This window comes from Salvelinus fontinalis, chromosome 35, assembly GCF_029448725.1.
Source record: "Salvelinus fontinalis isolate EN_2023a chromosome 35, ASM2944872v1, whole genome shotgun sequence".
NCBI lineage: Eukaryota > Metazoa > Chordata > Actinopteri > Salmoniformes > Salmonidae > Salvelinus > Salvelinus fontinalis.
The window spans coordinates 12275590-12303317 of record NC_074699.1 but is presented as its reverse complement, the minus strand read 5'-3'; the positions used below and the strand labels follow the sequence as shown (position 1 = coordinate 12303317).

Genomic DNA, 27728 nt, shown 5'->3' with positions numbered 1-27728 from the left:
TTCAAAAAGTCCTGGAGAAGTATGAAATAATAATCTGTGTGTGGGCCCTGCCGAATGCTGAGAACGCAAACATTTCACAATAAAGTTGTTTAAATAAAGGCCTTGGCATAGATGGCTGAGAGATAGGACATGCTGCCTTAATTACACACGGCCATAAAAATAAACCGCCGGTACAAAGTATGACTCGCCGTTCAACAGGGTTTAACCTATAAAACGTCAGCGAGGTGTGTACTTCAGATGTGAGAGGGGATGTATTGTTTGGAGAGAAAACAACAGGCTCTGAAGGAGAAAAAAATATCCACACCAAAAAAAAAAAAAAAAAAAAAACGAAAGACTGTACAATCAACAAAGAGAGCAGTGTTTACTCTGAATTTAAAGACTTTCAAATTCTTCCCCCGCCATTGCGAGGCATTACAGAGAGAAAATAGACCAGCTAAGCACCCCGTTTATTGTTCTTAAACTCTGTGAAAGGTAATATGCTTTAAAGGCACAGTAAATGTATTGGTATTGCTGAAGTTTGCGCTTATGGATGGTGCAAGTGAGTAAGTTACATTAGCCTTTGGAGAGAAATAGAGGATTTTTCCTGAAGCATGGACTTAAGTTTCTACTGCTGGGTGGGCCCACTCCTCTTTAGCTGTGTTAGCATAAGAATAGAGGGTTGGCTAGAGGGTGAGGAGGGGTTAGCTGGTTTAAATTATTCTGCGCCTCCGCTGCTGCATAGCAGGGGCTGTTGTTATCCACTTATAACATCAGACGTTCACTCTCTCTCTCTTTTACTCCCTCTGTTTCATATCCCTCCCTCCCTCCCTCTCTCTCTCTCTCTCTCTCTCTCTCTCTCTCTCTCTCTCTCTCTCTCTCTCTCTCTCTCTCTCTCTCTCTCTCTCTCGCTCCCTCTTTTCCCATCTTTGCTCCACTGTGTTGTAGAGCAGTTGGGGCATCAAATCGGGGCCTATATACTAGTCTTATTTTGTAATGCCTGACTCAGCCTTGGCACACCTCTGTCCCAGATCTCCTCAGGCGCGTGGCCTACAATGTGACGCGGCGTCACGCCGCGTGGAATTCCCAACCCACGAGAGGATAAAACGTCTCTCCTGTTCACAGCCAGAAGGCCCAGAGCAGGCATACACACGACACAAGACAGGAACTCTCAATCACGTTTCATCCTCCAGTCTTAAAGCCCTGGATCTGAATGGTAATTCACCTTAACACGAGCTATAGTCTGGGGGAGTGGAGGGGACCGGGACACTCTTAAGCATGGAGGAGGAATGCAGTTAGATATAAATGTTTGTATACGTTTTGCGTACGTCTTGGAGTGCAGGGATGGTGCTTAAAGACATCTGGATGCGATGAAATACCATTAGTCTAAACAAAAGTGAGCCCCGTCTCTCTGCCGAGCAAGCCACCCAACGTGCGTTCTGCTCTTACTACATGTTTGTGCAATGTTTTCTAAAGTACTATATTAAAAAATATTTCATTGCAACAGTATTAGGCTTTCCAACATGAGAGGGTTTTCCTTGCTCCAATTTCCCCCGAGATAAACACGGAGGCCATTGGAAATAGCTGTGCACTTGATGAATGACTGAAAAGGCATACTTTATGACTGAATAGTCCTACTTTAGTGCTGGTCTAAAGAAGAAAAAGACCACAAACGTTGCCATTGGATTGACCTTTTAGAATAACAGTAATATTCTTTTCAACTTCTGTGGCGCTATTCATTACACAAAGAATCTCAAAAAGGACAAGCAATTTAGAAAAACAACAGCATCGTTCATAAAATGTACGTTCATGGATTGAGTTGTCATCGGAGGGAGGTGGTCACAGGGGGAGATCAAGCAAAGATGGTCTCTGGACCATCATATATAAACAAGCTCAGAACATCGGAGGCCGTACCAAGTGTTAACTTCTTATTTTTGGGGGGAAATACATGAGCTAGTTTTGTGCTTTACAGTGCTACAGGGTATCCGTCAAGATCGATTTCACTCCCTATTGTTCCACATCGTTGGTGATCTGCAGATCAGACCAACTGTGAGAGAAAGAGAGAGAGAGAGAGAGAGGGAGAGAGAGTGAGAGAGTAGGGGGAGAGGTGGCATGCGTGTGCATGAGAAGCACACCTATAGATTTATCAGCTCTTTCGTTCTATTTAAACAAATAGTCTTCGAGCCTTGGAAGGCAGTGTAGAGACATGCCTAGGATAATAAGCGTCATGGAATCTAATCAGATTTATAAGAGGAATTGATTGTTGTGTGGCAGGAGGAGCAGGAGTGGGGTTGGCAATAAGCTGAAATTTAAGTGTTAATTTTTATGCTAATCCGCTGGCATCTCCGTGTGATGCAATTTGGTTCCCTGCACCGCAGATATGAAATTGTCCTGCTCACAGAGAAAATGTCAGCTTGCCAGACCCTGAAAGCTTGTTATTTATTAGGTATGTTTCTATTAGTATGTGTCACAGTTGTTAGAGAGCCACATGCACACGTATAGACACACACACGCGCACACACACGCAAACACACACACACACACAAATACACACACACAATGGTGCTTCATGCTTGTTCCGCCCAGCTCTCGGCCTTAAAATCGTCTCAGCTCACTGGCTGCAACACTGGGGCATTAATGTATTATCATATATCGGGTGGTCCTTGCCCTCTGGACAAAAGGCTATTTAATACAATTTAATGACATTCCCAAGCAGGAGAAAGGGAGGGAGACAAGGAGGCAGAGCCTAGATGAAAATAGCATCTGTGTTTCTCATGGCTCACCCATGCAAACATTTCAGCTTAAGATGCGTGACTTCTCTCCTTTCTCCGGCAGAAAGGAGAGAAAGAGGGAGAAGCTAATGGCAGGGAGAATTAGAGAGGAATGAGAAGTCTAAATATGAATATCCATAAAGTCAGTGTGCTGTAATCCAGGTCTTAATGCTGCATACAGTAACATGTCACAGACGGCATTGCTCTCCAAAGGCCATTAAGTCATCCATTTCCACAGTCGCACAGTGATGTCATCCGCACGAGACAGCAGAGGGACAGTGACAGCCAGGCGCTGTCTTTGAGTTTCATCCAGCTCTGACAGCTTCCTGTCAAGACACCGCTCTCCTTTGAAACACCTATTCTCTCCGTCTCTCGTGTTCAAACTGTTTCTCACTCTGTCTACTCCCCATTCACACTGCTGTTCTGTGTGCCAGTCCCTGAATCCAGTTATATTGTACACTGGGCGTAGTAACAGAGTAAAAGGTTTGGATGCAATTCACATATAGGTCAATTAAATGCACCAACATCTGCTCTCTCCTATCTATTTGCATATAGTATTCATATGTTAATGATGTCCCTTGTTTTTGTGTTTGTGTGTGTTTTTTGTTTTTGCAATTCCTCCCCTCCTCCCCATCTCTTTGTAAAAAAAGGTTCATGCTTCCTAAAACCGGATACAGCCGTCCTATTTTTACTTCCCCTCTCACCAATTCTTAAAGGAAAGAGTTTCTTGAGCAGACAAGTGCCGGGGTTGTTCTGTTGCCATGCCCCTGATTTCAAAAAGAAGAACCTTTTTACTGTAGTGGGAAGGTCTCCCTTTCCAAAGCAGCTTAATGCCTTATAAATCAATGATGACACAGATGGACCAGCGATAATATATTTAGAATGCCTCACAGCAAATATTGTCGTACAGATGATTAGAGATTGAGCTATTTTAACTCACCCCCTTAAAACATCTTCTGCTCATTTTAATACTTTGAATTATATGGGGGGTTCACAAATTTGGTTCTTTGAAATAAATCTCAAACATTAGAAAAAGGGTCTAATGTTTAAACGTCTGAAGTCTGTCTTCTCTTTGTGGCGTTATGGGTGGGGATAAGGGAACAAAGAGCATATGAAGAGCGTGGTGGTCTGTTGCCAAAACCATAATGACAACGCATGTTTCTTTAACCAGAAAAGGGGGGTCCTTTAATGGAATTGTGTCTGAGGGTGTAAATGGCAAAGCTAGAGGCCTCAGTCTCTTTTATGGTTGATGGCTCCCGATTTAGCGTGAGGAGGAGGAGGAGTGAGAAAATGAAGTGGAGGTTGTCAGATGTGGCAGCTGCTTGGAATCCTGATAAATATAAGCCCTTATTGATCGGATGAAAATGAAAGATCCCAGAGTGCCGTGCAGTATTTAGCATCTTGTCTGCCGCGCGTCAGCGATGGCCTTGCCTTGGAGGGATAGATTTTCAGCCCGCTGCAAGGCACGGCTTTGATTTCATCTTTAACCTTTTCGGCTGTATTTCCCTGACCTCTGCGCATCGCTGCCTTTCAGTGAATTTGTTACATTTCACTTGACATCATCTCCCTCTCTCTCTCTCTCTCTCTCTCCCTGTTCCTGTCCCTCTCTCTCTCTCTCTCTCTCTCTCTCTCCCTGTTCCTGTCCCTCTCTCTCTCTCTCTCTCTCTCTTTCCCTCTCCCTTTCTCTCTCTTTCCCTCTCTCTCTCTCTGACAGGACAGAGGCACATCCTTCTAGGTCGGTCGTCATTGCTGTGTGCTGTAGTGACTCAGTGGCAGTGATCTGCCTGGGTCTCCTCGAACCTGACAGACAGGCTCCAGAGCAGTATGCAGTTAGTGTGTTAAGGTACGCCCCCCCCCCCCCCACCCACCCACCTTCTGTCACACACTGATCAGTGATCAGTCACCCTGTCCCACTGGCACAGCTCTATCACACTCACATCGCTCTCTCTCTACATTGCCACCATAGGCTTCTGCTAATGCTTGTAACTTGTTACAATCTGGATTGTGATAATCTACCATAATCATCAGCCATCTAAAAACACACTGAACGTCATTCAGTTCCCCCACTGAAACATGTCTGTTCCAAATCTCCCCCTCCCCTTGTGCCACCTCTCCAATGTCACTACACTTCCACTTCATGACTACCCACCTTATTTATTTTTCATTTATAAGAGCCAGCTAGCAATATAACATGGACAATATGGGACGAATCATGAACAATTTATGTTTGGCATTAGTGTAATTGAATTCTACTCGTATATCACAGAGAGACGTTTCAGGCTTGAATTAAACGAGAGGTACGGATCCATGAAAATAAGGCTCCCTTCCTTGTCTTTTGAACAATGCTCCCTTACTCTTTTAGATGGATGATAAATTCCCTGTGAGGGAGCCTGCAACAGCTGTTGGCAGACAGGCTAGATATGAGAATAGCAGCATAGGATGAGCGAGCATTAAAAATTAATACGCTATTTAGCCTAGGTGTATTTTAGGTATTTGACATTTTCATGTCCGGGACAGACTAAATTTATTCATAGTGCAGAAAATAAAAAAAAGAGAAATGGTGAGGAAAGAACCGTAAGTGAAGGCCATTCTGTTTTTATGGTCACTCCTTCCCTACAGTAGTGATCCGTGTGAAGGCTTAAAGCACACTGTCTGTGTCTATGGAGGAGACTAAAGCTCGTTATGGCTGGAGTAATAATTAGCACACTGCAGAAAGGAAATGATTTGCCTCTTAAGCCACCAATATCTTTCTTTTTTGTGATTCCCCCCCCCCTCCCCCCTCCCCCTTTTCACTCTCTCTTAACACTGACTGGGAAAGCTACACACAAACACAAAATAAGCAGGGACATTGGGTAGTGTCCTTAAAAAAGCTGCTAGGGTAGCTAGCTAGGCCCAGGCCCAGGCCCCAGACAGTGAAAGTGGAAATCCCAGACCTCATAGTGATTAATTACTAATGCTCCTTTCGAACATCTCCCATATCCCTCACGATCTAATCGCACTGAAATCTAAGACATGTCCTGTAAGGAAGGATCTGACTATAAGAGCCACCTCACTCAACCTCCCTCCCTCCATCTATGTCCCTCTTCCTTCCGCTGTCTGACTCTTACTCTTTGCCTTTCCGTCACTTCTCTCTCTGTCTGTGTCACTAGCTTTTTCCTTCTTCTCCACACACTATTCTGCATGTGTCCTTTGACTCTTTCTCTCCATATGTTTCTCTTATTGTCTCTTCTGTACCCAACCCCCCCCTCTTTCTTTCATTTTCTCACGCTTCCAATCGTCATATATACACTGTTATTACCCTGGGGAATATTTAGCAGTAACATGTTCAACACCGCATACCACCCTCTAGTCTTAACTCCGAACACAAACCTGGAAGGCACAAACTGGAGAAGCATGTGTAAGTACACTGTGCAAATGATCACGAGGATAAACAGAAAGCTTTTATTTAGCAGTTTAAACCTATTACGGGATCGCTAAATCTCAAGCCTGGGATAATTTTCGGAGACATCTCTCCGACTACAAAGAAAATGGGAATCGAAAGCCATTCAACATTTAAAGGAGATGGAGGCACTTTGAAAACAACAGTCTCAACAACGTCCTTCATTTTCACATTTCATTGATTTCACATTGCTGGAGTTCAATGCTGCTAGTGCTTGAGACAAGGGCCCGCGTTACCTGCAGCTTTGTAGAGATACACTCGTAGAAAATGATAAACATTTGAAAGCTGTCAGTAGAAAATATCCTCAATCCCGAAGTCTCTCAGAAAAACAAGAAAATGACACAGAAACATGTCCAATGTTCTTTGTGTAATCAGTGCCATAAATGCCCAGGATTGAGTGATCATTTTTAGCCGAGCCATGTGTTTTTGCGAAGGGAACGTGGAGTTCTTGCTGGAGTGTGACAGTGCGACATATGTAGATAGTTGGTCTCCCTGGGTCTATAGGGGTTTACCAGGGAGCTGCTTCTCTGTGGCGCGAGGGTTTCGGTGTCAGAGCCAATGTGCCTTTGAGGCCGTATCCTAGCAGATTAGTGTCTCTCCTTATCATTCAGATCAAGCCCCTGCTCCCTTTGAAAACATATTGTACATATCTACCCCTCCCCTCCCTGCCGTTGTCCATGACAACAATCTGTAGGCGTGATGTCTGTCTCAGAGAAGCAGTGGGAGCCCTTGACAGATAGCAGGTCTGGCGCTGGAGTCAAAAGCAGGCACGTCCGTCCTCCTCCCTACCCGGTGCAGGGGAGAGAGAGAGACTGTCAGACGACAGAGGGGACCGAAGGGGGCTGGGCTGGGGGGCCTGGAGCCCAACACTCAAGCCCTTCATCATCCTCCTATGATAGCAGGGGTAATTGATATATGGGCACAGCCGTCTCTTCCCCTTCGCGTGTTAAGGTCGACTTATCTACAGTTCACCCCTGATTTCTCCACTTCCATTATATTTCCGAGATATTGACTGACTGGTGAGGGTGGTGTGTGAAAAAAAAACAGAGAAAAAGAAAAGAAAAGTGCTTTTATTCCGGCGCCTAACCCTGCCTGTTATCAAAGTAACTTTGAGCTTATTAGCAACAAAGGGCCTTTTCCCCCCCTTCCTGCTTTGTGCGGCCGTGTACGCCAGCGCTTCCTGAATTAAACTGCTGGCTTCCTGTTCTTTTATATGCATGGCCACATCTGGGGAGCTTGCTCACAGCCCTGCTGCCTAATAACAATCACCTTCCCTTTCAGTCCCCCCTGATTGTTTCTAATTCACTCTGACAGATAGTGGCTGACAAGCCGCCCGCGCCTCCCTCCCTCCGTGACCCCGGATCACTCACCGCACTTATAAGGCCTGTCATTTTTAATATTTGATTTCAGTTTTAAGTTATGTGTTTTACCCAGGTGATGAAATCAGTGTTTAACTGAACACAAAATGGATCTCCCCTCTCTCTTTTCATCTTCAATCTCTCCCTTGCTTGCCCTCTTTGCCTTTTCTCTCTCTCCTTCTCTCCTATGTTTATGGAGATTGGCGGAGAGGAGGATATTAGAGATAATATAGGCACACAGACACAGAAATGCGCACAGCCACAGACAGACACACAAAGACACACAACTCACAGACACACGGACACACTACATTGTACGTTGTGATCTGCCAGTGGGTATTATACATTTTCTCAGTATCTAGAAGTCCAGCAACAGAACTTAATGCTTGACCATTGACAAATATCCGATTTTGTATATGTCCTCAGGCCTGCAAGTTACTTAGTTTCCGACATTCTTTGCTTTCCATTGATTGCCAATAAAGGTGTTTAGACATGGGTAAAATGCATATCAGGTAGAGTAATCACTAAATGAATGGATAGATTCATCGACAGGTAGATGGATGACATTTTGCAGGGCAATCCATGCAGTCCCTCAATAAAAAACACAATTTAGAGTTAAATGAAAAAAAGCAATTACTTAGTTAGCCGGTTCAATAGTTTGCTACCCACATACTTCACAGAGCTTCATATATATACAGAGAGAGATAGAAGAACAAGAATGAGAAGACCAGAGAAAGAGAGAGATCGAGAGATCCATTGTAACCTTGTGCCTACTACACCCACCGTCTCAAATAGACACATCCACCGTCTTACGAACACGTTGACTGTGTATCCCCCTCACAACAACAAGACAACATCTCCCAAACTCATCCAGGCACCAACTTATAAACACTCTGCACCCCTATCACCCCAACGTACCCAGACACCATCTCAAATGCACACCCACTTCATACCGCCAAGGCATTGTGTCATTCCGGGACACGACGGTGCCCTGGGCATGCCCGATTCCATTTTTTCTCTCCCGATGACAAAAACACAACTAATTGGAGTACCACTGCATGTTTTCACTAAAGGCACAATTTAATTACATTTGAGCTGGGAATGAGTATTTTGGGAATGTCATATGTTCGTTCAGCAAATGGAGCGAACGAAAAGCAATATTTGTTTTGCTTTGATTAGCAAACCGGCAGGGTAATTTGTTAAGAGAGGGACAGAAAATCTCTGTTTAACCCCCTTCCCCCCGAACAGACTCTCATCCCCCCACACCCGTTCCCGACAATGTCCCTACAATGTGGAATCAGCCTCGACCCCCCCCCCCCCTTCCTTAAGCCGTTTATGCCCTATCTTAAATGTTAATGAACTTTTGCCCCCCAGCATTTTGACTTTGGACTGCTGTCTCCAGTCTCCAGTCCCTAATCTCTGTCCTTTTGTGGCATTGTTGATAAATACTTTATTAATAATGTAAAGACTATTGTTTTCTCCAAGGTTGTATTAATAAACATGAATGAATGTATTTGTCTTCGCCAAAACATGATTAATGCACATTAGCCTGTGTATTGCACACTCTAGCTCTCACCCCCACTCCCAAAAAAATGACCCATCAACATAAAATATTTATGGCATAATATTAATGGTTTTGTAAAGAAAATAACAAGTTATTAATCCTCTGATTAACAACTGATTAACCTTTTTATTAAACACGTGATCCGTGCATCGTCGATTCAGGATATGTCGCCTGAGTGTGCTGCAGAATAATTATTTTTGTGTCTTTTCTAATTGCAAAAATCGCATGGCTGAACTGTTGTTTTTTTTTTTACACATGCACACACACTTACACTTGCTCACACAACGTGAGATATGCAGTCCAAGTGCAGGAATACAAAAACATTGGCAGAATTCTATTGCATGAAGCGAAAGCGACTAAATATAGCAGCAGCTCTTTAAAACAATGGGGTTTAATTCACATATCCGTTTATTCCACAGTTATTGGCATGCTGTGGGAAAGTACAGAGAAAACACTGTGCTGAAGGACAAACGCTTTCTTTTCTCTGTTTTTGTGTGTTTGCTCATCTCCACGCCATTGTGTGTATTTTTAGTCCCCGTCTCAGTCCGCTAAAACACAATTATGGTATGTTTTGAGACATGCCAAGAGTGACTTCACTGTGCGGCCTAGGGGAAAAAAGGCATTTCTTTGGTGCCATGATCTACCAGGTGCTTATGCAAGTAGGGCTTTTTCACTGGACATTCACTGCAAGAATTGGTGAAGTTTTTAGGGATGGGCTTGTTAGGAAAACAGACATGACCGTAGCAGTCCAAAGAGAGGTACGAAGCACTCCCAACTCTAGACTGTTTCTCATCGGATATTCACAGGGGTTTTCTAAAGTAGTTCTCTGTAGTGTGCATATGAAGTAGGTAGGTAAATAATGAGAGAATAGACATTGTTGTCATTAACATTTCTTTATTTCACTAATGATAAAACTAATTCTATAGTCTTTGTGAGAAGGCTTTGGCTCAGTGCTCAGGCCTCAGGCACAACTCAGGGACAGTCCTGGGTCCTGGGTTCTGGGTCCTGGGCCATCTCACAACTTCTTTTCTTTTAATTCATATCTTTGTTTAAGCATGTTTTTTTTTTGTCTTCATACACCCTGCCTTTCATTCGGGCCCTTTTCTTTAGCGGGCAGAATCCATCAAAGCCCAATGTGTTGTGAAAGGCAACGACAATGGGCCTCTTTGTGGAAAGATGTGTGAGGGGGATAAGTGTGTTGGGGACACTTGTTGTTTTTTTATGGCCTGGTCTTATGATGGATTGGTGCTTGTTCGCCAGGGTGTCTTTGTTCGCTTTGTTCTTTCTCAAATACCAATGGAAGATTTCACCTTCAGCGACTTTCCCCTAACCCCCATCTCACTTTGGACTTGCTCTCTTTCTTTCTGCTCTCCTTCTATCTCTCTCTTTAATTCGCCTGTCTCTAGTCTCTCTCTCTCTCGCTCACACACTAGCCTCTATCTATGTCTTTCTGTCTTTCTCTCTCTCTCTCTTTCTCTCTGTTTCTCTCTCCACCACACAAACTGGCCGCCCTGGGATTCCTCGCAGTCAGTCACACACCCCTCCAAAAACAATTATCTTTGAACTTGCTTTTAGTGCTGTTTGTCCTAATTACAGATCATTTTCTCTGTCAGATTTCTACTTTTATTGCAGTTTTGCCCTGAATGTTGATCCTATTGAGGTTCAACCTTATTTTACTCCCTGAAACACCCCTAAGACCTGGATTCATCACATATCCCCCCTAGGACTTCTCTCTCTTTCTCCCTCTTCAAATTCCTTTTTTTTTCTCATCATTCTTCTTTTTTTTTTTTTTTTTTTATATAATTTTTTGTAGTATTATCCAAATGAATTAGTGGGATCCCAAAATACACAGAAGGACGTATGGTTTGTCCCAATTTCTGTGTTACGGTTCACATTTTGGGCTAGGATTTTTTTTTCTTCTGAGGTATATCTCTGTAAGACATTGGACTGAGTAACTTCAGTGCCACTTGGGATTCACTATGTATTTATAGATCGGTGGTACAGAGGTGGACTTCGTAGTAATTAAAGACGAGTAAAGGTGGTTAATTCCTTCCTGTGCGTCGTTCTGTTAACTATTTATGAGACGGTCTCGACTGAAAACGCACACACACTGTGCACGCATGCACCTAAGCTTCTTAAGGATGCTTGTCACCATGCAGACACCGCACAACATGCACTGCAGTTGCAGAGAGAGGTTTAGATACGGTGCCGGGCTTTTCAAATTAGAACTGGATTGTGTGGCAGATATGTTCATGGGCCGGGTCAATGACCGTCTATGGGATTACTATCATAAAGTGGTTCCAGCCACAATTTATTTATTTGAACCTTTATTTAACTAGGCAAGTCAGTTAAGAGCAAATTCTTATTTACAACGACGGCCTCGGAACAGTGGGTTAACAGCCTTGTTCAGGGGCAGAACGACAGCTCGGGGATTTGATCTAGCAACCTTTCGGTTACTGGCCCAACGCTCCAACCACTAGGCTACCTGCCGCCCCAATGAGCGTGAGAAGTCCTCTGCCCCAGATGTACAGTGAACCTGCCCTACCTGAGGGAAAGAATGCGACATACAATGCTGGAATCTGACGGTCCCAAATGCCGGTGCATGATGCAACCGCTCACAATCTGTTCAGGATGAATCATGTCATCATTCATCATAGTGACAGCACTATAGCACATTTCCTGTACTTGACTGAAGCAGTCAGTGGCACTCCTCTGTTGCATGTTTAGGCAGTTGTTGTCCTGACTGTCTAATCACACAGGATGTCTGGGTTTTGAGATTTTCTCCTCCAATGAGAGTACAGCAATTAAATGATGTCTACTTTGCATTAATTTGATACAGTATATGGATCCTAAAGACACACTTTTCGCTATTTTTGCTGACAATTAGAATTAACTTGAAAAACAAATTATTTCCTCCCACGCGCTCTCACTCGACTGTTCAGTCCCGTCTTGTTGTTTTCTGTTTTGTTTCTTAACAAAAGGCAGAGGAGAAGCTCTTTACCTTCGTTCGGTGAGTGAGGGATGGCAGTTTTTTTGAAGTACCTCCTCGACGCGACACACACTAGAGAGATGTTCATTTATTCAGGGCACAGTGTGAGATAGAGAGGCAGCGCTCTCCTCTCCTTCCTCTCCAGTGGCCCGCCTGCCCGGACGCCTGGCCCACGGTGGCCTGAACTTCCACACCGATTGATGGCCCCGTGTAGACCCCCAGCTCCTCCAAACTCCCATAATGCTCAGGGAGCGCATCTTTATACACACACACACACACACACACACACACACACACACACACACACACACACACACACACACACACACACACACACACACACACACACACACACACACACACACACACACACACACACACACAGGGCCTAATTGAATTACATCTCCTTCAGCTCTGGGGTCCTCTACTGAAGGAAAGAGATGGTCTGTTTCACTGAGACTGAGCTACGGAGTCCTAGTTCTCCCAATGCCTATCATCCACGTTAGATGTGTCACCAAGACAAATGGAGACATAATGCAGGCAGGCAAAGAGATCCGTCACAGTGACTTTGGCAGTGGTTTGCGACTGTTTCAGAGAGTTTCTTCTTGCACCGCCACTGTGCTCCTCATCACAGAGAGCGCCGGTGACAGCCAGTGAAGGCTGCTTTGTTTGTGTAGTCGTCTGCTCTCTTTAATGAGCCATTATTGTGTGTTTTGTATTCGTCGTGTTTGTATCGTTTTTTCGCTGGTTGAGTTTCGGAAAGAGAGGCCTTGTCTTCCCGGACTCCTTTAGAAAGTAGTCGAACCGCCCTGAGAGTGACTGGGGCTGCGTGTTTGGAGCACGTCAAGTTTCGACGCTCCGTCGCTCTTAACCGTTTCCCAAATCAAAGCATCAGAGCTGCAGTCAAACTCTCCTCCTCCTCCTCTTCTTCTCGTCTCGCTGTGTGCCTGAAGCGGCGCGGCTCTCTCCGCAGCAGGGGAAAGGCAGGGCGGCGGGTAGGAGCGGGACGGGGGGAATGTAGCAGACTGTGACACGTACCTGTCAGCAGGTACTCCAAATAATTGGTAAATTACTACCGCGGGATAGGAGGAATCTCTCTCTTCTTTCTGTTTGATGAATATTTGAAGTCGTAGAACAGCGCTGCGTGTTTGGCTCGGAGAGTTGGGCTATCACGCGCATCGAGGAAGAGGAGCAGCTCTCGCACGGAGAACAGGAGGGATCCTACTGTACTGCTTAGTGTAGACAGATGCTGAACAGAGAGCACGGCAGTACGGCGTGGAGACCGTCCTCGTAATCGAAGCAGGTCTGAACTAACAAGCAGCATAAACGTATACATCGAGACAGTGCTTAACTAAGAGACATATGCTCTCTGTTACACACACTGGCTGACACTGACACGCCCACACACTACGCTGACATACTCACTTCCACACACTTGGAAGCCAAACCCTTTTTTCCCATTTTGAATGAATACCATAGAAAGTTCACTTACTCTGTGGACAAATGGGTTTTAACTTTGGGGAATCTTCACTCCCTGCCAATTCGATGGGAGCCATTGGGCTCTGTTTGTCTGTTAATGAAACATCTTCACGTTGCTCTTTCGTCGGCCTCAAACTCACTTTACGCCACTGTCAATTAAACCCCTTAGGGTCGCTCTGTGCATAAAAAGATATAGAACGCGTTTGATATTTCAGCTCGCTCGTGTTAGGCACACCCATAGAACACTTTGCTTTGAGCTGTAGGGGGAAAAAACACAGAGAAAGGAACCATTAGGACATTTTAAAGGGCCGTGCCACGACACTAGTATGAGGTGGAGAAACAGTAGCCCCAAGCACAGAACAGTCTCCAAGGGAATGTGTCCTATGTAAAGTAGCCATATCTACGCTGGTGACTTATAATGGCAGGTTTTGGTATAACTGAGGCAAGTGCGAGCTGGGGACATTGAATGCTATTGGTCAAAAGACACAGAATGGACTAGACTAGATTGAGGTTGTGGCACAAAAGAATTGTGACTGGGCTTGAGGACCTTGGTCCATATCGCCTGAATGAACTGGTTGTGTTGGGCGGTGATGCAGTCAGTGAATGCCTTAGATATGGCCAGTGGGCCAGAAGTGTAATGAAGCGTATGGGGCACATCCTCGATTCTAACCCCACAAAGCAAGGCATCCTTCAGAGCTGACTGGACCTAGGGTGGCCCACAGGCCTGTAGTCGAGCCCACGTTTCAGTGGCGTGAAACAGCTTGACATGTGAGACACTTCCCCAGGGTATGAGGCGTTTTATCTGCCTTTTACCCTGTCTGCCGTGGTGAGGCTGAGTCAATGAAGGCCATGTCTGGTCAGTGGACCTCATTGGTAGTAGCCGCTGTTGTGCGCATTCTATGGTATTTTCTTATCCCCATCACGATCCAAATCAAATGTGATTTTCTATAGCGTTCCATACGACATGTCCGTGTCAGATTGCGTTTCTGAGAAGAATGTGATTGTTTTGTTGCGGAGACGTTCATGGTGGTACGTGTTTCCTTACGTAGGTTGTATCAATAGGTCCAGTGTATTAGATGTCTGAACTCTGTTTGGTATGCTCAGCAACCAGTAACCTGAACAACAGATCTCCGTCGCATTGTTTCATGTTACTCTATGGGGACTGTGTCCGGCCTGCATATAAACAGGGGTGTTTTATATGGTTGTGTTTCACTCGCGACATCTTTGGGTAGACGTTCAAGAAATCGTCCCCGCAATTTTGATGTGTTCACCTCGGCTGAGGATTTATGCGGAGGCGCTTAAAAACGTAGATCTCGCACGGATCGACGGAGGATCTATTATTCACGAAAGCTAATGCATTGTTTCTGTTGCTTTATATAATCTTCCCCCCTTTTTCCCCCACCAGCATTTTCTCAGGCAGGTTGGCAGTAAAATCAGTATTGAAATGAGAAGTCTGAAAGACAAACCACTAGCTCCTTATATATGTAAACTGCGTTAAATCACACTTTGAGCTTACAGAACAGAGCTTCAAATGTTAAATGGGGGTTGAAGTCTGCCTGAACTAATTTGTAGGGCTTTGCACCATGTTGACATTTAAATGTGATAAGAATAGAAAACTGTATGCCGACCTATTTTGAAGATGCTTTCGGAATACATTCACATCAGCGCCGGTCTATAATTAATAAAAATAGACAGGCTTTCGTGCTCCAGATTTGATTGTAATACAACCTTATAAACACTACAGGGATGGAAAAAAAATGGAGAAAAAAATGGATGGGGGCAGGAATTAAGAGGGAAGTGGATTGCACACACCTGGTTTTGCAGGAGATTGCGTTGGCTGGCTGCTGTGCTATCACATTACTGTGATCCAGCCCCTGTGTTTGTGAGAGAATTGAGGAGAGGGACCGGCAAAATCAGCATGCAAATAACGGCACATTGTTAACTTAATCAGATGCAGGAGAAAAACTATGGAGAGGGAGGGAGAGAGGGAGAAAGGGAGAGGATGGAGGGTAGGAAGGAGAGATGTAGAGGAGGTGGGTCACATAAATAAGAATCAGGGCCCTGAGATGGAGGAGGGCAGAGGGGAAGGGATATGTGTATGGGGGTAAGGGGTGAGGGGTGAGGGGCCGAGTGGGGGTAAGGGGGCTGGTTTCAGGGCATGAAGATGATGCTGCCTCTCCAGAGGTCTGTCAAGTGGCTCAGACAGGCAGTTCAGCGGTGATAGCAGAACACCGTCCGTGTTGTGAGCCCTGCTGTCACCGGCCCCCGACAACAGATCACAGCTGTAGGACATGGGTGATTTAATACCCCGCATTATCAAAAGGCTGAGGGGACAGGGAGGGGTGGTGGGGTGCAGCAGGCAGGCTAAACATGGCAGGTGCCCCCATGCTGCTGGTGACTGTTTAGGCTAAGCTATGCGTAACAGTGCCATCCTCAAATGTTTATTCACTAAAAATACATCCTAGCCTCATCATGGAAGAAATGCAGTACAATTTGACCAAAACATGGATGCCCTTTCATATGGCTGTAAGATCATTTTGATTTGTAAATCTGGAATTGTATGTGAATGTGTTGAAATGGCACAATGTACCTTTAGAGTTCACAGCTGCTACGTGGTCACCACTATGGGAATGAAACAGAGAGGTTACGACCCGTGATGCATCGATCATGCAGTGATGCCTCTTGAATAGAATATGTACAGTTTGCAGCCATGGTAACATAAACAACATATTAGCATCATGGTGGTGGGGGTTAGCGATGACGAGGGTTCAGGAAAACAGAGAATGTGAGTAATGTCACTTATCACCAGCCACACGGCACTACACCGGGACAATTAAAGAAGAGGCCTTGTGTTGCTTCAGGAGCAAGACCTCTCCAGGGAGGGGAGCACTGAATGCACTATACAGAGAGTTCCTTTTTCATTAAACATTATCAACCTTTATGAACACACATGCGCACACACACAGGCACACGCACAAATACACACGCAGGGAGAAGTTGTATAAATGCAGACAGGTCAGAGAGAGAGGATTGTGGAGAGACATTAGTAATCCGTTCCTGGGCCAGACTGACCCTTCAATACACACATCTCTTATTTACCTCAGTAGAATGAAATATAAAACACTTCTGGTAATGTATACTGTCCTTTACCTCTCACATTCACTGTAGAAATATGTCTTCTAAATGTTATTTGCTGTAAAAGCTATTATCTTTAGCAACCTCACCCAAAGGAAGCTGCTGTTCTGGGTTGGGTGTTTCAAAGAGGAGAACAGGATGAGAGGTTTTTGTAGTGGAGTTCAGAGAGAGGCCTGTTTTGAAGTTTGACCAACTTGCCTTATTCTCCTAATCAGAGTCTCGTCTTAGTGAAGCGTTGGCATGTAGGCAAACACTTCTGTCTGGCCCGCAAAATGGTTGCACTCGCTCTCTCTTCCCCCTTCTTCCCCTCTTTCTCTCTCCCTCCCTTCCTCTCTCACTTTTTCCTCTGATCCTAAGAAGAGTAGCCCCACTGTTTCCGATGAAGTGAGATAAATACACATGTTCCCTGATGTCCCGAAGGCTTCCCACCCTCCCTCCTGAGAGCACACCCTCCTAACGCACTTCCTCTGCCACAATTAGTCCATAATAAATACACTTTACTCTTAATGCCGATAATGTGCCCTGCTCTCTGAATCTCCCTCTCTTCCTCTCTGTCTTTTTTTCCCTTTCTTATTAAGCCACATTAAGACGTAACTTTGGGTCACACGAGAGGGAGAGAGAAAATTATGAATTATTCTCAGAGCTACTCACAGCTGCAAACAATAGCGGCAAAGAAAATACAGATATTGTAACGTATGCAAAGAATCGAGAGCATTTGCAGTCAAGTCTCACTTCCTGATGGCTTTGATAAGATTAGTTGCTTTCTTAAACAGGATGTGTGCTGCTTTTAAAAAACTGCTCTATGGACATACCGAGTACAGTTGCATAACGGCCTGCCTCGACAGAGTGCCTGCAAGAATTGAACGTTTCCTTCACATGAAGTCTCTCCAGATTAGCTTGAGATAGTTTATCAAAGTGATGGAATAAAGAAGATTTAGCATTGTCATATTAAAAAGACATGCAGTGGTTCAATATTTAAAAAGCCCATTTGCCTTGACAGAAGTGCTTTTTCATTCAAGAGCACATGGCTCCCCTACCTGTTTATAGTCTCCCCTTATCTTCTCACAGAGAAAAAAAGGAGAGAAAAATAGATATTTTCAAAGATATTGAAGAATCGTTCAATTAACAGCGGCATGATGTAAAATAATTACTTGACTTGCTTTCCATAATGAGTGTCTCTAATTAGCCATACATTTGTTTTGTGAAAACTCCAAACTACAGTTGTGAGGAGATGATAAGTACGTTGAAGTAGCACCCAACCCCTCTCCCTTCCCTTCACAAAGGCAGCATCACTTGGCTTCAAGGCGCAATTCGCATCCCCATGTATGCATACAAGCGACGATAAGTAGTCAGGAGTGTAAGGGATCTTTTTTTTTAATTAGCTATGCAACAATTAAAGGATTCACAAACTAAATTGAACCTTGTCTCCGTCGCCTCCCGGTTTGATTTCAGCACCTGTCACAACAACAGCCCCTGTTCAGCCATTATGCAAAACTTCCTAAGAACAGAACCAGCATGAGGAGGAGAAAACAGCAATTATTTATGATATTCACTTATTTCAGGTGATATTGACATTTAGAGTCTAGAAGAAAAGAAAAAAAAATGACCTGAAAGGGAAGAAAACGTGACCTGGTTGACTTTGTCAACCGGCGCTAGGCAGATATGGTTTTATTTTGCCAACATTAAAGCCGCTCTAATGCCTGTGAGAGTGTGATGATGGGTGACTCACTCAGCACTACCAGGCTGCCCTTCTCATTTCCCACTGTAGAGTGAAAACAATCGCTGGGTTGATTGTACTGTTAGCATGTGTGCGCCGTTCTCTCTCCCTGTCTGCCTTTAAGAAACAGTGTCGGCCATGCCTTACTAGCGATGTGTCATTGCATTTTCCAGTGAGTAGTATTCAAATGCAGGCAGGCAGCCCAGGGGAATGATGTAAGCCATGATCGACCCTACACGGACAGCTACACTGTGGTCATTGTTCGCTGGCCTTTCTCTGCTGTAGAGTAACCATGCGTGATCAGCGATTCGACCGTGACTACTGTAGGACATGGCCCCGTTACCCCCCCCCCGACAGAGGGTTGTGTCACAGGAGGGGGAGGTGTAGGACGGGAGGAACTGCACACGACAGAATACGGACAATCATTTATATGTTGGAAATTCTTCCCCATGATCTAAAATCATTTACTTTTCATCACTTTTTGTGCGCTAGTTTGTCCTCTGTCGTCTATCTCATCCATCGCCCTTCTTATTGTGAAACACGGTCTGGTTAACAAATGTTCGAGACAATTAATCCCCCACTCATCACAATGCGTAAAATCTACTGGCAGGAGTCTTTCCACACTGCTGTGACCACTATTGCAAGATATACACATGAAAAAGACACACACACACACACACACACACACACATCTGCTGGTCATCAAAATAATACCAGGAATGGTTAGCATAAAAGGAAGCTTTGAGCTTTTGGCCGGCTCCGGAAGATGATGCGGCTGACCAGGACAATGAACTGTGGGAATTCGCTTGTCTCCCGTTGATCTTCCTCCTTGGCATCCCGAAAGCCTGTCAGACGCAGGGATAAAAAGACAGGCATTTTTCTTTCTCTCTTTTCTTTCTATTTTTTCTTTCAGCGGGGGCCTCATAGTGATCTGTGGAGATGAGCTGAAAGCCGAACTACCTGTTGACAAGTCCTCTTAAGAGACCTCAATGACATATTGTGTGGGACTACAGAGCAGAAAGGAAAGGCCCAGCTAGGTCGATTCATATTTGTCACTGTTGTATAGCCTTCAAGTTCTTGTATAGAATTGTTGTTTTGATGTATTGGTTTACTTCATTCGTACTATGTTATGAAGCTCGAATCTTGGTTCTTAACTCATACGTTAGCGTAGTTGTGTGGGGTCTAGGGTATGACGTTGGAAGAAACGGACTGGGTTTATTCTACTTTATTTCACTTGTTGTGCTGGGAACCTTTCTGTTTTCGCCTCATTACAGCATGTAATAATCCAGTTCAGTCAAAGAGCATGGAGAGGAAGAAAAACAACTCACGTTTTATTGGGTTAATGAGAAGCGTTCCGAAGACCACCTGCAATAGACTAAACAAGCATGAGGAAATATTCATATTAGCTTCAATTTACTGCCATGCTTAAAATGATCCCAGCTCTACTTGTGTTGGTATCTGCTTTCCTTCAATATTTAAAAAAAAAAAAAAATGCTTTCCTCAGAGTATGTAACATATGGCAAACACACTCATTTTCCATCAGATTGTTTTTCCCCTCTAAATGCGTTAATGATTTGGTGCGAATATGATGGAATTTCGTTACTTTGTGAATAATGATGGATTTATTAAAAGCAATGACCTTCATTATAACTTAATGAGGTATTTCATTGTAATTAGTTCATGGATTCTTGTCAATACATGCCAAAATAACAAAGTAATGTCTTACTAATGGCTTTTCCATTCATCATTTCTCCTTATAAACCTAGAATCCGCCGTTAAAACAATAACAAAGTGGTCAACCTACCTCTGTTTTGGTTTTTTAAAAAGGCTGAGGGATGGGCCTGGAGAAGTGTAACCACTTTCAAATTCATAGACAGAGCTATGGATGCAAGGACTGAACATCCATTATATCAAAATGATAGTTTTAAACATGTTTTGAGGCTATACATTGTTTTTTTGCATTGTATTGTTTGCTAACATTGGAGTAAATTTTTTTTAATATTTGGGGTTCTGATGAACTAAGCTCCTGAGACATTTATAAGTTATATTATTAAAGAATCAATTGGTATATATAATTCATTTATAAGTCCAAAAATTGTTGTAGCAATTAAGGATTATAGCTTTAAAATATCCAAAAAGTTTTATTTGGCCTGCATTCAGTTGACCCAGTTGATACATTTACCATCAATATCACATCAAGCAATACTTCCTGTCTTTTATCAAATCCAAAACCTTCACAAGAGCATGTTTAGCCATACTCTGCTCATGTGTTTTAGCCTTAGAATATGCAAATGTCTGTGGTATTCAGTGTATACATCATTTGTAATACTCTACCTGACCAAGTGTTTTCTGTTTCCTTCAACTTTGCATGTACTTTATAGGATCAGAGCACATATGCCCTCATACGTTTGTGATGCTTGTTAATTAGATGATGACACGTACTGAGCCCAAATATATTCAGACAGAAATACACTTCCATTGTGTTGAAGATACCGTCCGTAATTAAGCTGTAGGTTGCAGAGCAATTTGCTCAGAGAGAAAGAAGAGGAGAAATCTGGTTGTGTGCCGCTTTACTAAAAACTGTGAATATTAACCACAAACTGTAAAGAAGAGCACTACTGCACCTCTGTGAGAGAGTGCAAAAGGAAGTCTGGTGGCTTTGCAGGCGTCATTTGAGCCTTATCGTTAATGAAAGAGCATTTTTTGTAGACACCAGACAAACGTTAGATCTGTTTCGGGTTAGAGCAAGTGCAGACATTGCTACAGTGTGCTGTTTGGATGGCTGAGATGTCAAGGTCAAGCATACAGGTGTACAGTTACTCGGGAGCTACTTGTAATGCTAACTATGACGGTAAGAAGTTACAACTTGTGACCCTGTGAGTTTATAATGCGAACCACACAGACTTGAATTGCGTACTTGTGTACAAGAGAAGGACACGTTGGATTACTGGTACTTTCTGTGTAACAACTGGTACTACTTGCTCTATGTGAGTACATCAAAGCGTTTGCTTTTTCAGAAACGGAATTCCATATGAATGAAATAAGACTGTCGTGAGTACACTGAACACTCATTGTGTTGTTGTTCTAAGAGCATTGCTACCTGCATTGTTACACATAGAGGGCACTCTGATATTGAATTATTGTCAAAAGCAATGTGTGTGTGTGTGTGTGTGTGTGTGTCTGTGTGTGTGTGTGTGTCTGTGTGTGTGTGTGTGTGTGTGTGTGTGTGTGTGTGTGTGTGTGTGTGTGTGTGTGTGTGTGTGTGTGTGTGTGTGTGTGTGTGTGTGTGTGTGTGTGTGTGTGTGTGTGTGTGTGTGTGTGTGTGTGTGTGTGTCTGTGTACGTGCGTGCGTGCGTGTGCTTGCATGTGTGTTGATAGGATGGGGGGGTGTCACATAAGAAATGCCCTTTTTAATCAGGAAAAAAATATAAAATGACTTGGGCGCAAGGGAAGCATATTAATGCAGTTCATTTGCATACGCTCGTCAGCAAGGATACGTTCAAAAAACAAACTGGATTTGTCAGTTCATTTCACATTATTCCATTGTCTATCTGCCTTTGTTATATGTTAAAGATAAAGCCGGAAATCAAATGTAAGAAAAGGGCAAGCTGCTATCTCTATAAATGAGCAACAGCTCATCAGTCTTGTTTGAATCATATATTTCTATGGCAGAAGGCAACGTGCATGCAGGGCACTTTCAAAAAGGGTTCCGTCTGATATTGGCAGAGTTTGCAACGGATTGTGGGAGGCACATTTAAGAGTCCCTTCATTTTGTCTGGCAATGGACAATCCTTCCTAAGAAATCAGGATGAGAAAGTTGTCCATGAACTGTTTTTTATCTACCTATGTATTCTCCCAACATTGTATTTTGAAAATATACTCATATCAATGTAATATTATTACAGTATTACATAGACATTTTCTGAATGGTATTTGCAATAGTGCGGGATAGTATATTCGTGTCTCAGTTACATGATAATAAGCTCATACAGTCGTCCGTGACCTCGTCAATGTAAGTAAGCTCTGCATACATGAGGCATGCCCAGTCATCACATAGTCTACATAATATAGCCATTATATCCTTCAAGGGTTCATTTGATGGCCTTCACCTTTATTACTAGACAATGATTGCGGTCAAGTTCTAGAGAAGAAGAACGCATTCATAAGCAGCCCACAGACCTTATTCATATGTTAGAGATAAGAGTCAACAACAAGCAACAGTGTTGGAGGAACGGTTGGCTAAAGAACAGCCAGGCCTAAGTCTTCCAGGGTGCGTCAGCAATGCGCTTCACTCCCACGTCCTCTGTATCGGGTGTGTACTGTACGTGTGTAACGGGTTTGATTCAAAGCTATGTTTTTTTGTTTATGTTGTTCTGTCTAGCCTTGTCAGTTGGTGGGTGTCTGGGTTAGCACTAGTTAGAAGCAGAGAGAGATGGCTATAAGAGAGAGAGAGAGAGAGCAAGAGAGAGAGAGCAAGAGAGAGAGTGTGAGAGAGAGAGATCTTAAGAGCGAGAGCGAGTTGTCCTTGAGCCCTGTGAAGTGTATGTGTGCAGGTGCGTGTGTCTATGTGTGTTTAGGTTGGGGGTGTCCCTGACTTCACAGGAGTCTGGACATAAACTGGTCTCACTCCACTAAATGTGAACTCGTGTTATTCTAGTGCTTAGTAGTCCCTGAAAGGATTTTTAAAAATGATTATAATCATGTGTTATAGCACGCTGCCACTGTTACTAGGCAGCATACTAATCAGCTTAATGAGATATTATACAGTATTTTGTTGACCAAGGCAGAACTCGCTTTATTGTGTCGGAAGCTTGACCCCGCCAGTTACAAGGGAAGAACACGCCATTATCCTTCTTAAGAGAGGGGAGGGCATCACAAACAACCCGGCAAGCAAGAAGACAAAAACAGACTCTGCTTGTGTATTCCCTTCAGCTTGACGGTGTATGCTCTGGGCCGTTGAAACCATTCTTAATGGCTGGGAGGGCCTCTGATACATTGGGAACCCATTCAATAACACCAACTGTTGTTTTCCTCCTTATTGGAAGCCATGAGAGGAGGGGAAAAGAAGGCAAGAGCAAAGTGATTCACATCAAATGTAATGTGCCTCTTTAATGGAGAATTACGCCGAGACAAGTGTCGCAGTAGGGAGATAAGAGCGTGTGTTTACTGAAGTAACCCCTTGGTTTTAAGTGCTATTGTTAATATCATAATTGTAGCATTGCGGCAGCTTCATGACAATGGCATTGCTCCGTTTCATTAAGGCGTGTAATTGGAGGAATTCTGATAGGATGGGCCCAAGTAGCATAATTATGCAGCGCCCGCCGTGTTTACCGTGTAATTATTGCATCCAAAACTGTGTTGCAGTCTGAGAAAGTTCTGAGAGTTACAGTCTTCCAACCACAAGTGTGAGAACATAAGCTGTACTGAAAATCAAAAGAAGAAAATGACATTTCAATGGGCGGCAGGTAGCATAGCGGTTAAGAGCTTCCCCGAGGCGACTAGGTGAAAATCTGCTTTTGTGCCCTTGAGCAAGACACTTAACCCTAATTCCTTCCGTAAGACGCTCTGCTAAATGACATCTCTATTTCCATTCATCATGCACTGACAATTTACTCTAATACTTCTCCTTCTCTTCCGGTTTTCAGATTTTTGGATGAGTCATAGCTCTTTTTTAATGCATTGCTCATCAGGTTGATTGACTGTGGTTGACCGACATGATATCCTTCTCTCTTACAGGATGGAGGACTCTAGTTTGTGCCTTGGTGTGTCTTCAGCAGTATCGGACGCTGACAGAGACCATCTGAGCAACGCAGTGCTAAATGGCCGATATCCCATCAGTCAGAAGCTCCACCAGCTGACGGCCCAGCTGGGCCACGCCTTTCCCGACCTACAGAGCCGACAGCAGATCCCTGAGGAGAAAGCTGCCACCCCATTGGATGAGAAGAGCCACGCTGCCCTGGCCAGTCAACCAATCAGCAGTCAGATGGCACTGCTCGCCAACCAGCTCAACCGGGACATAGATGCAAGTGCCCTGGCCAACCTGAATGGGCGTGTGGACCTGCAGCAGTTTCTCAATGGGCAGAACCTGGGCATCATGTCCCAGATGAACGACATTGAAGACGATGCCCGTAAGAACAGGAAGTACCCGTGTCCGTTGTGCGGCAAGCGATTCCGCTTTAACAGCATCTTGTCGCTGCACATGCGCACACATACAGGTGAGAAGCCTTTCAAGTGCCCCTACTGCGACCATCGAGCAGCACAGAAGGGCAACCTCAAAATCCACCTACGCACCCACAAGCTGGGAAACCTCGGTAAGGGACGCGGCCGCGTCCGTGAGGAGAACCGTCTTCTACATGAGCTGGAAGAGAGGGCCATCCTGAGGGACAAGCAGATCAGGAGCAGCAGCCTCCTTCAGCCAGCCCAGCCCCTGCAGCACCAGCCACACCTTGGCCCTCAGACCCAGCAGCAGCAGCAACAGCCTGGCTCTGCCTGTGGCCTCCTCACCCCCACCAGCCTGGGAACTCCAGACTCCCTCTCCCAGCCCTCGTCCTCCCCCAAGCCGGCCGGCACCCAAGATGACCAGGCCCTGAACCCACCCACTGGATTCCGCTGCACCTTCTGCAAGGGCAAGTTTAAGAAGCGTGAGGAGCTGGATCGTCACATCCGCATCCTGCACAAGCCCTACAAGTGCACCTTATGTGAGTTTGCTGCCTCGCAGGAGGAGGACCTGATCAGCCATGTGGAAAAAGCCCATATCACGGCCGAGTCAGCTGCGGGACAGGGTGCAGCTGGCGGAGCTGAGAAGCCTGCCAACGAGTTCCGATGTGAGGTGTGTGGCCAGGTCTTCAGCCAAGCCTGGTTCCTCAAGGGCCACATGCGCAAGCACAAGGACTCATTTGAACACGTCTGCCAGATCTGTGGTCGTCGCTTCAAGGAGCCCTGGTTTCTCAAGAACCACATGAAGGTCCATCTCAATAAGCTGGCCATCAAGAGCAAGCCCCCAGCAGAGGACATAAACGCTGTCAACACCATGAACAGCATGGCCCAGGAGGCCCATGCTAACCTCTACTCACGTTACATCTCCTGCCTGCAGGGCGGCTTCCTATCCCCAGACAAACAGGGTCTGAGCGAGCAACACCAGATGCTGGCCAAAGCCGGCATTGCCATGAAAGAGAAGGAGATGCTGGGGAAGCTGCTGGGCCCAATGGCAGGGATGGGCCATGGCCTTGGCGAGGGGGAGAAGCGCTCTCTCCTGGGCTGCCTGAACCTGGTGCCCCCCCTGAAGTCCAGCTGCATGGAACGCCTCCAGGCGGCTGCCAAAGTTGCAGAGATGGACCCACTGAATAGCTATCAGGCCTGGCAGATCATGGCACGAGGCATGGCCATGGACCGTGCCTTTATGCCCAAGGAGCAGCACCATGAGCAGCACCATGAGGAGATGACCAATGCTGCCGGCATGGCCTTCACTAAAGAGAAGCATGACTACCCTATGATGTGCTCCAACGATGGCTCCAAGCAGAAGCAGCACAGCGAAGCTCTGCATGGCTCGAAGGCCGGCAGTGGAGCCATGATGCCCCTGAAAGACGACGGAGTGGGCTTCGACAGCCATCGTGACTTCATGCCCCATCATGGCGGCCATGGCCTGGGCCTGGTCCACGGCCTGGAGTACAACCACCTGACTAGCCTGAAAGAGAAACCCACAGAGTGTCCTGACTGTGGCCGGGTCTTCAGGACCTATCACCAGATGGTGGTCCACTCTCGGGTGCACAACAAGGAGCGGCGGCCCATAGAAGAAGCCATCCAGCAGCAGAACAACACCACAGGACTGGATGAGCGGCGTGGCTCAGCCAGCGACCCCGAGTCCCAGTCCATCAGCAGGTCCACCACCCCTGGATCCTCCAACGTGACGGAGGAAAGCGGAGCCGGAGGAGGTCACTCCCAGACCGGCAGTGTCCGAGACGACAGCCCACACCCTTCCTCCCCATCCTCAGGTAAGACTAAGTCATTACTATACCCTGAATAATGATCAATCCCATAGTCACATTATCCTTATTATCAGGACTTCTTCCAATGTATTCTTCATTATTTATATGGGGAGGACACGTAAGGGGGAGACCATTGTGTCCGAAGAGGATAGGTCCTTACACAAAGATGAGTTGGTTGATGGCTGGCACAAGATCTCTTACATACGCCATTTGCTTTGACATCCCTTCTACACAACACTGGACTCTAAGGAGTCCACTTAGACTGGAGAGAGAGATGGGGGGGGGGGGGGGGGGGGGGGGGTCGGATCAAAACTGCCTGTTCAAAAAGCCCACCACAAATCCGAGCTGCACATTCCGTGCATAACTGGGATACTTAACGCCCATGTTCAAATACCCGTCAAACACCCTCACACAGCCTGCTTCTATAGGAAACCTTCTGCACACTGTTTTTTACTGGAGAGGGGAGGCCTGTCTAAACACTCACACACACTCACACACGCACACATGAACACACAGACACACTTTGAGTCACGCACTCACACAAAACAACCGTACGAAGACGCTCAACTCCCATGACGGAGCCGTGACTTGTGTCATTCACACTGGCACATAGAACACAGACGCAAGAAGGGCTTTATAAATACAGTTGAGACATTGAGACACAGTGTGGTGAAGAACATGCTCTATACAGACTAGTATGTGTCCCCGTGTAACATCAGTCAAGACGACGAGAACGGGCCAAACATATTATGAGTGATTAAAACATCTCCTTGAACGTGGGAGGGAAAGCGATTCCACCGTAGCCAAATAAGAAAAAGCAGATAAAGTATACGTTTAGCAGGATTAAGAGAGGCTGTTCCTAATGATTAGAGAAGTTTTAAAGGTAACTTTCTCATTCCTCCGGGCGGAACACCACAAGCTAAGCAGCGCGCCCGTTAATTAGGCCATGACTATGTGATAATCAGTTGGTTTAAGCTAAACAAGACACTAATTAAAGATATACGTATAAAGCAGGTCATTTATTTTTTTTGACTTCATTTGCGTAGTGAAATGTGCTTTTAAGCCGTTTGAAAAAAGTGGCTTATGCTTAAGGCTCGAAGTAACTTAATTCCAACAGTACAGACAAAATTGTTTATTTATTCACAGTAGCAGAGAGTCCTTATCATTCCAATGTAGTGTGATGGGTTTGAACATGGAATGGGCTATGTTTATTTTAATCTAAGAAATAATAACAGACAATCCCCCCCACCCCAATTAGGAATTAATGAAAACGAGAGTGAGATAAAAATGTATTTTCTTTATAGAGACTATTAAA

General features: G+C 45.0%; 1 protein-coding gene across 10 annotated transcripts in view; it reads left to right on the top strand.

Annotated features, from left to right (window-relative positions):
* LOC129834324 (zinc finger protein 536-like) overlaps positions 1-26652 on the top strand; it is a 78709-nt gene extending 52057 nt beyond the window's left edge. For 4 of the 10 annotated variants that reach the window (XM_055899210.1, XM_055899207.1, XM_055899209.1 and 1 more), the window contains 2 exons: positions 4462-4590; positions 24165-26652. In XM_055899210.1, the coding sequence (XP_055755185.1) occupies positions 24166-26451 (2286 nt within the window). In that variant the 5' untranslated portion in view covers positions 4462-4590; position 24165 and the 3' untranslated portion in view covers positions 26452-26652. The remainder of the gene's footprint in view (positions 1-4461; positions 4591-24164) is intronic. The other 6 variants (XM_055899213.1, XM_055899212.1, XM_055899208.1 and 3 more) reach the window with 2 other exon arrangements.
* The last annotated feature ends 1076 nt before the right edge of the window (positions 26653-27728 follow it).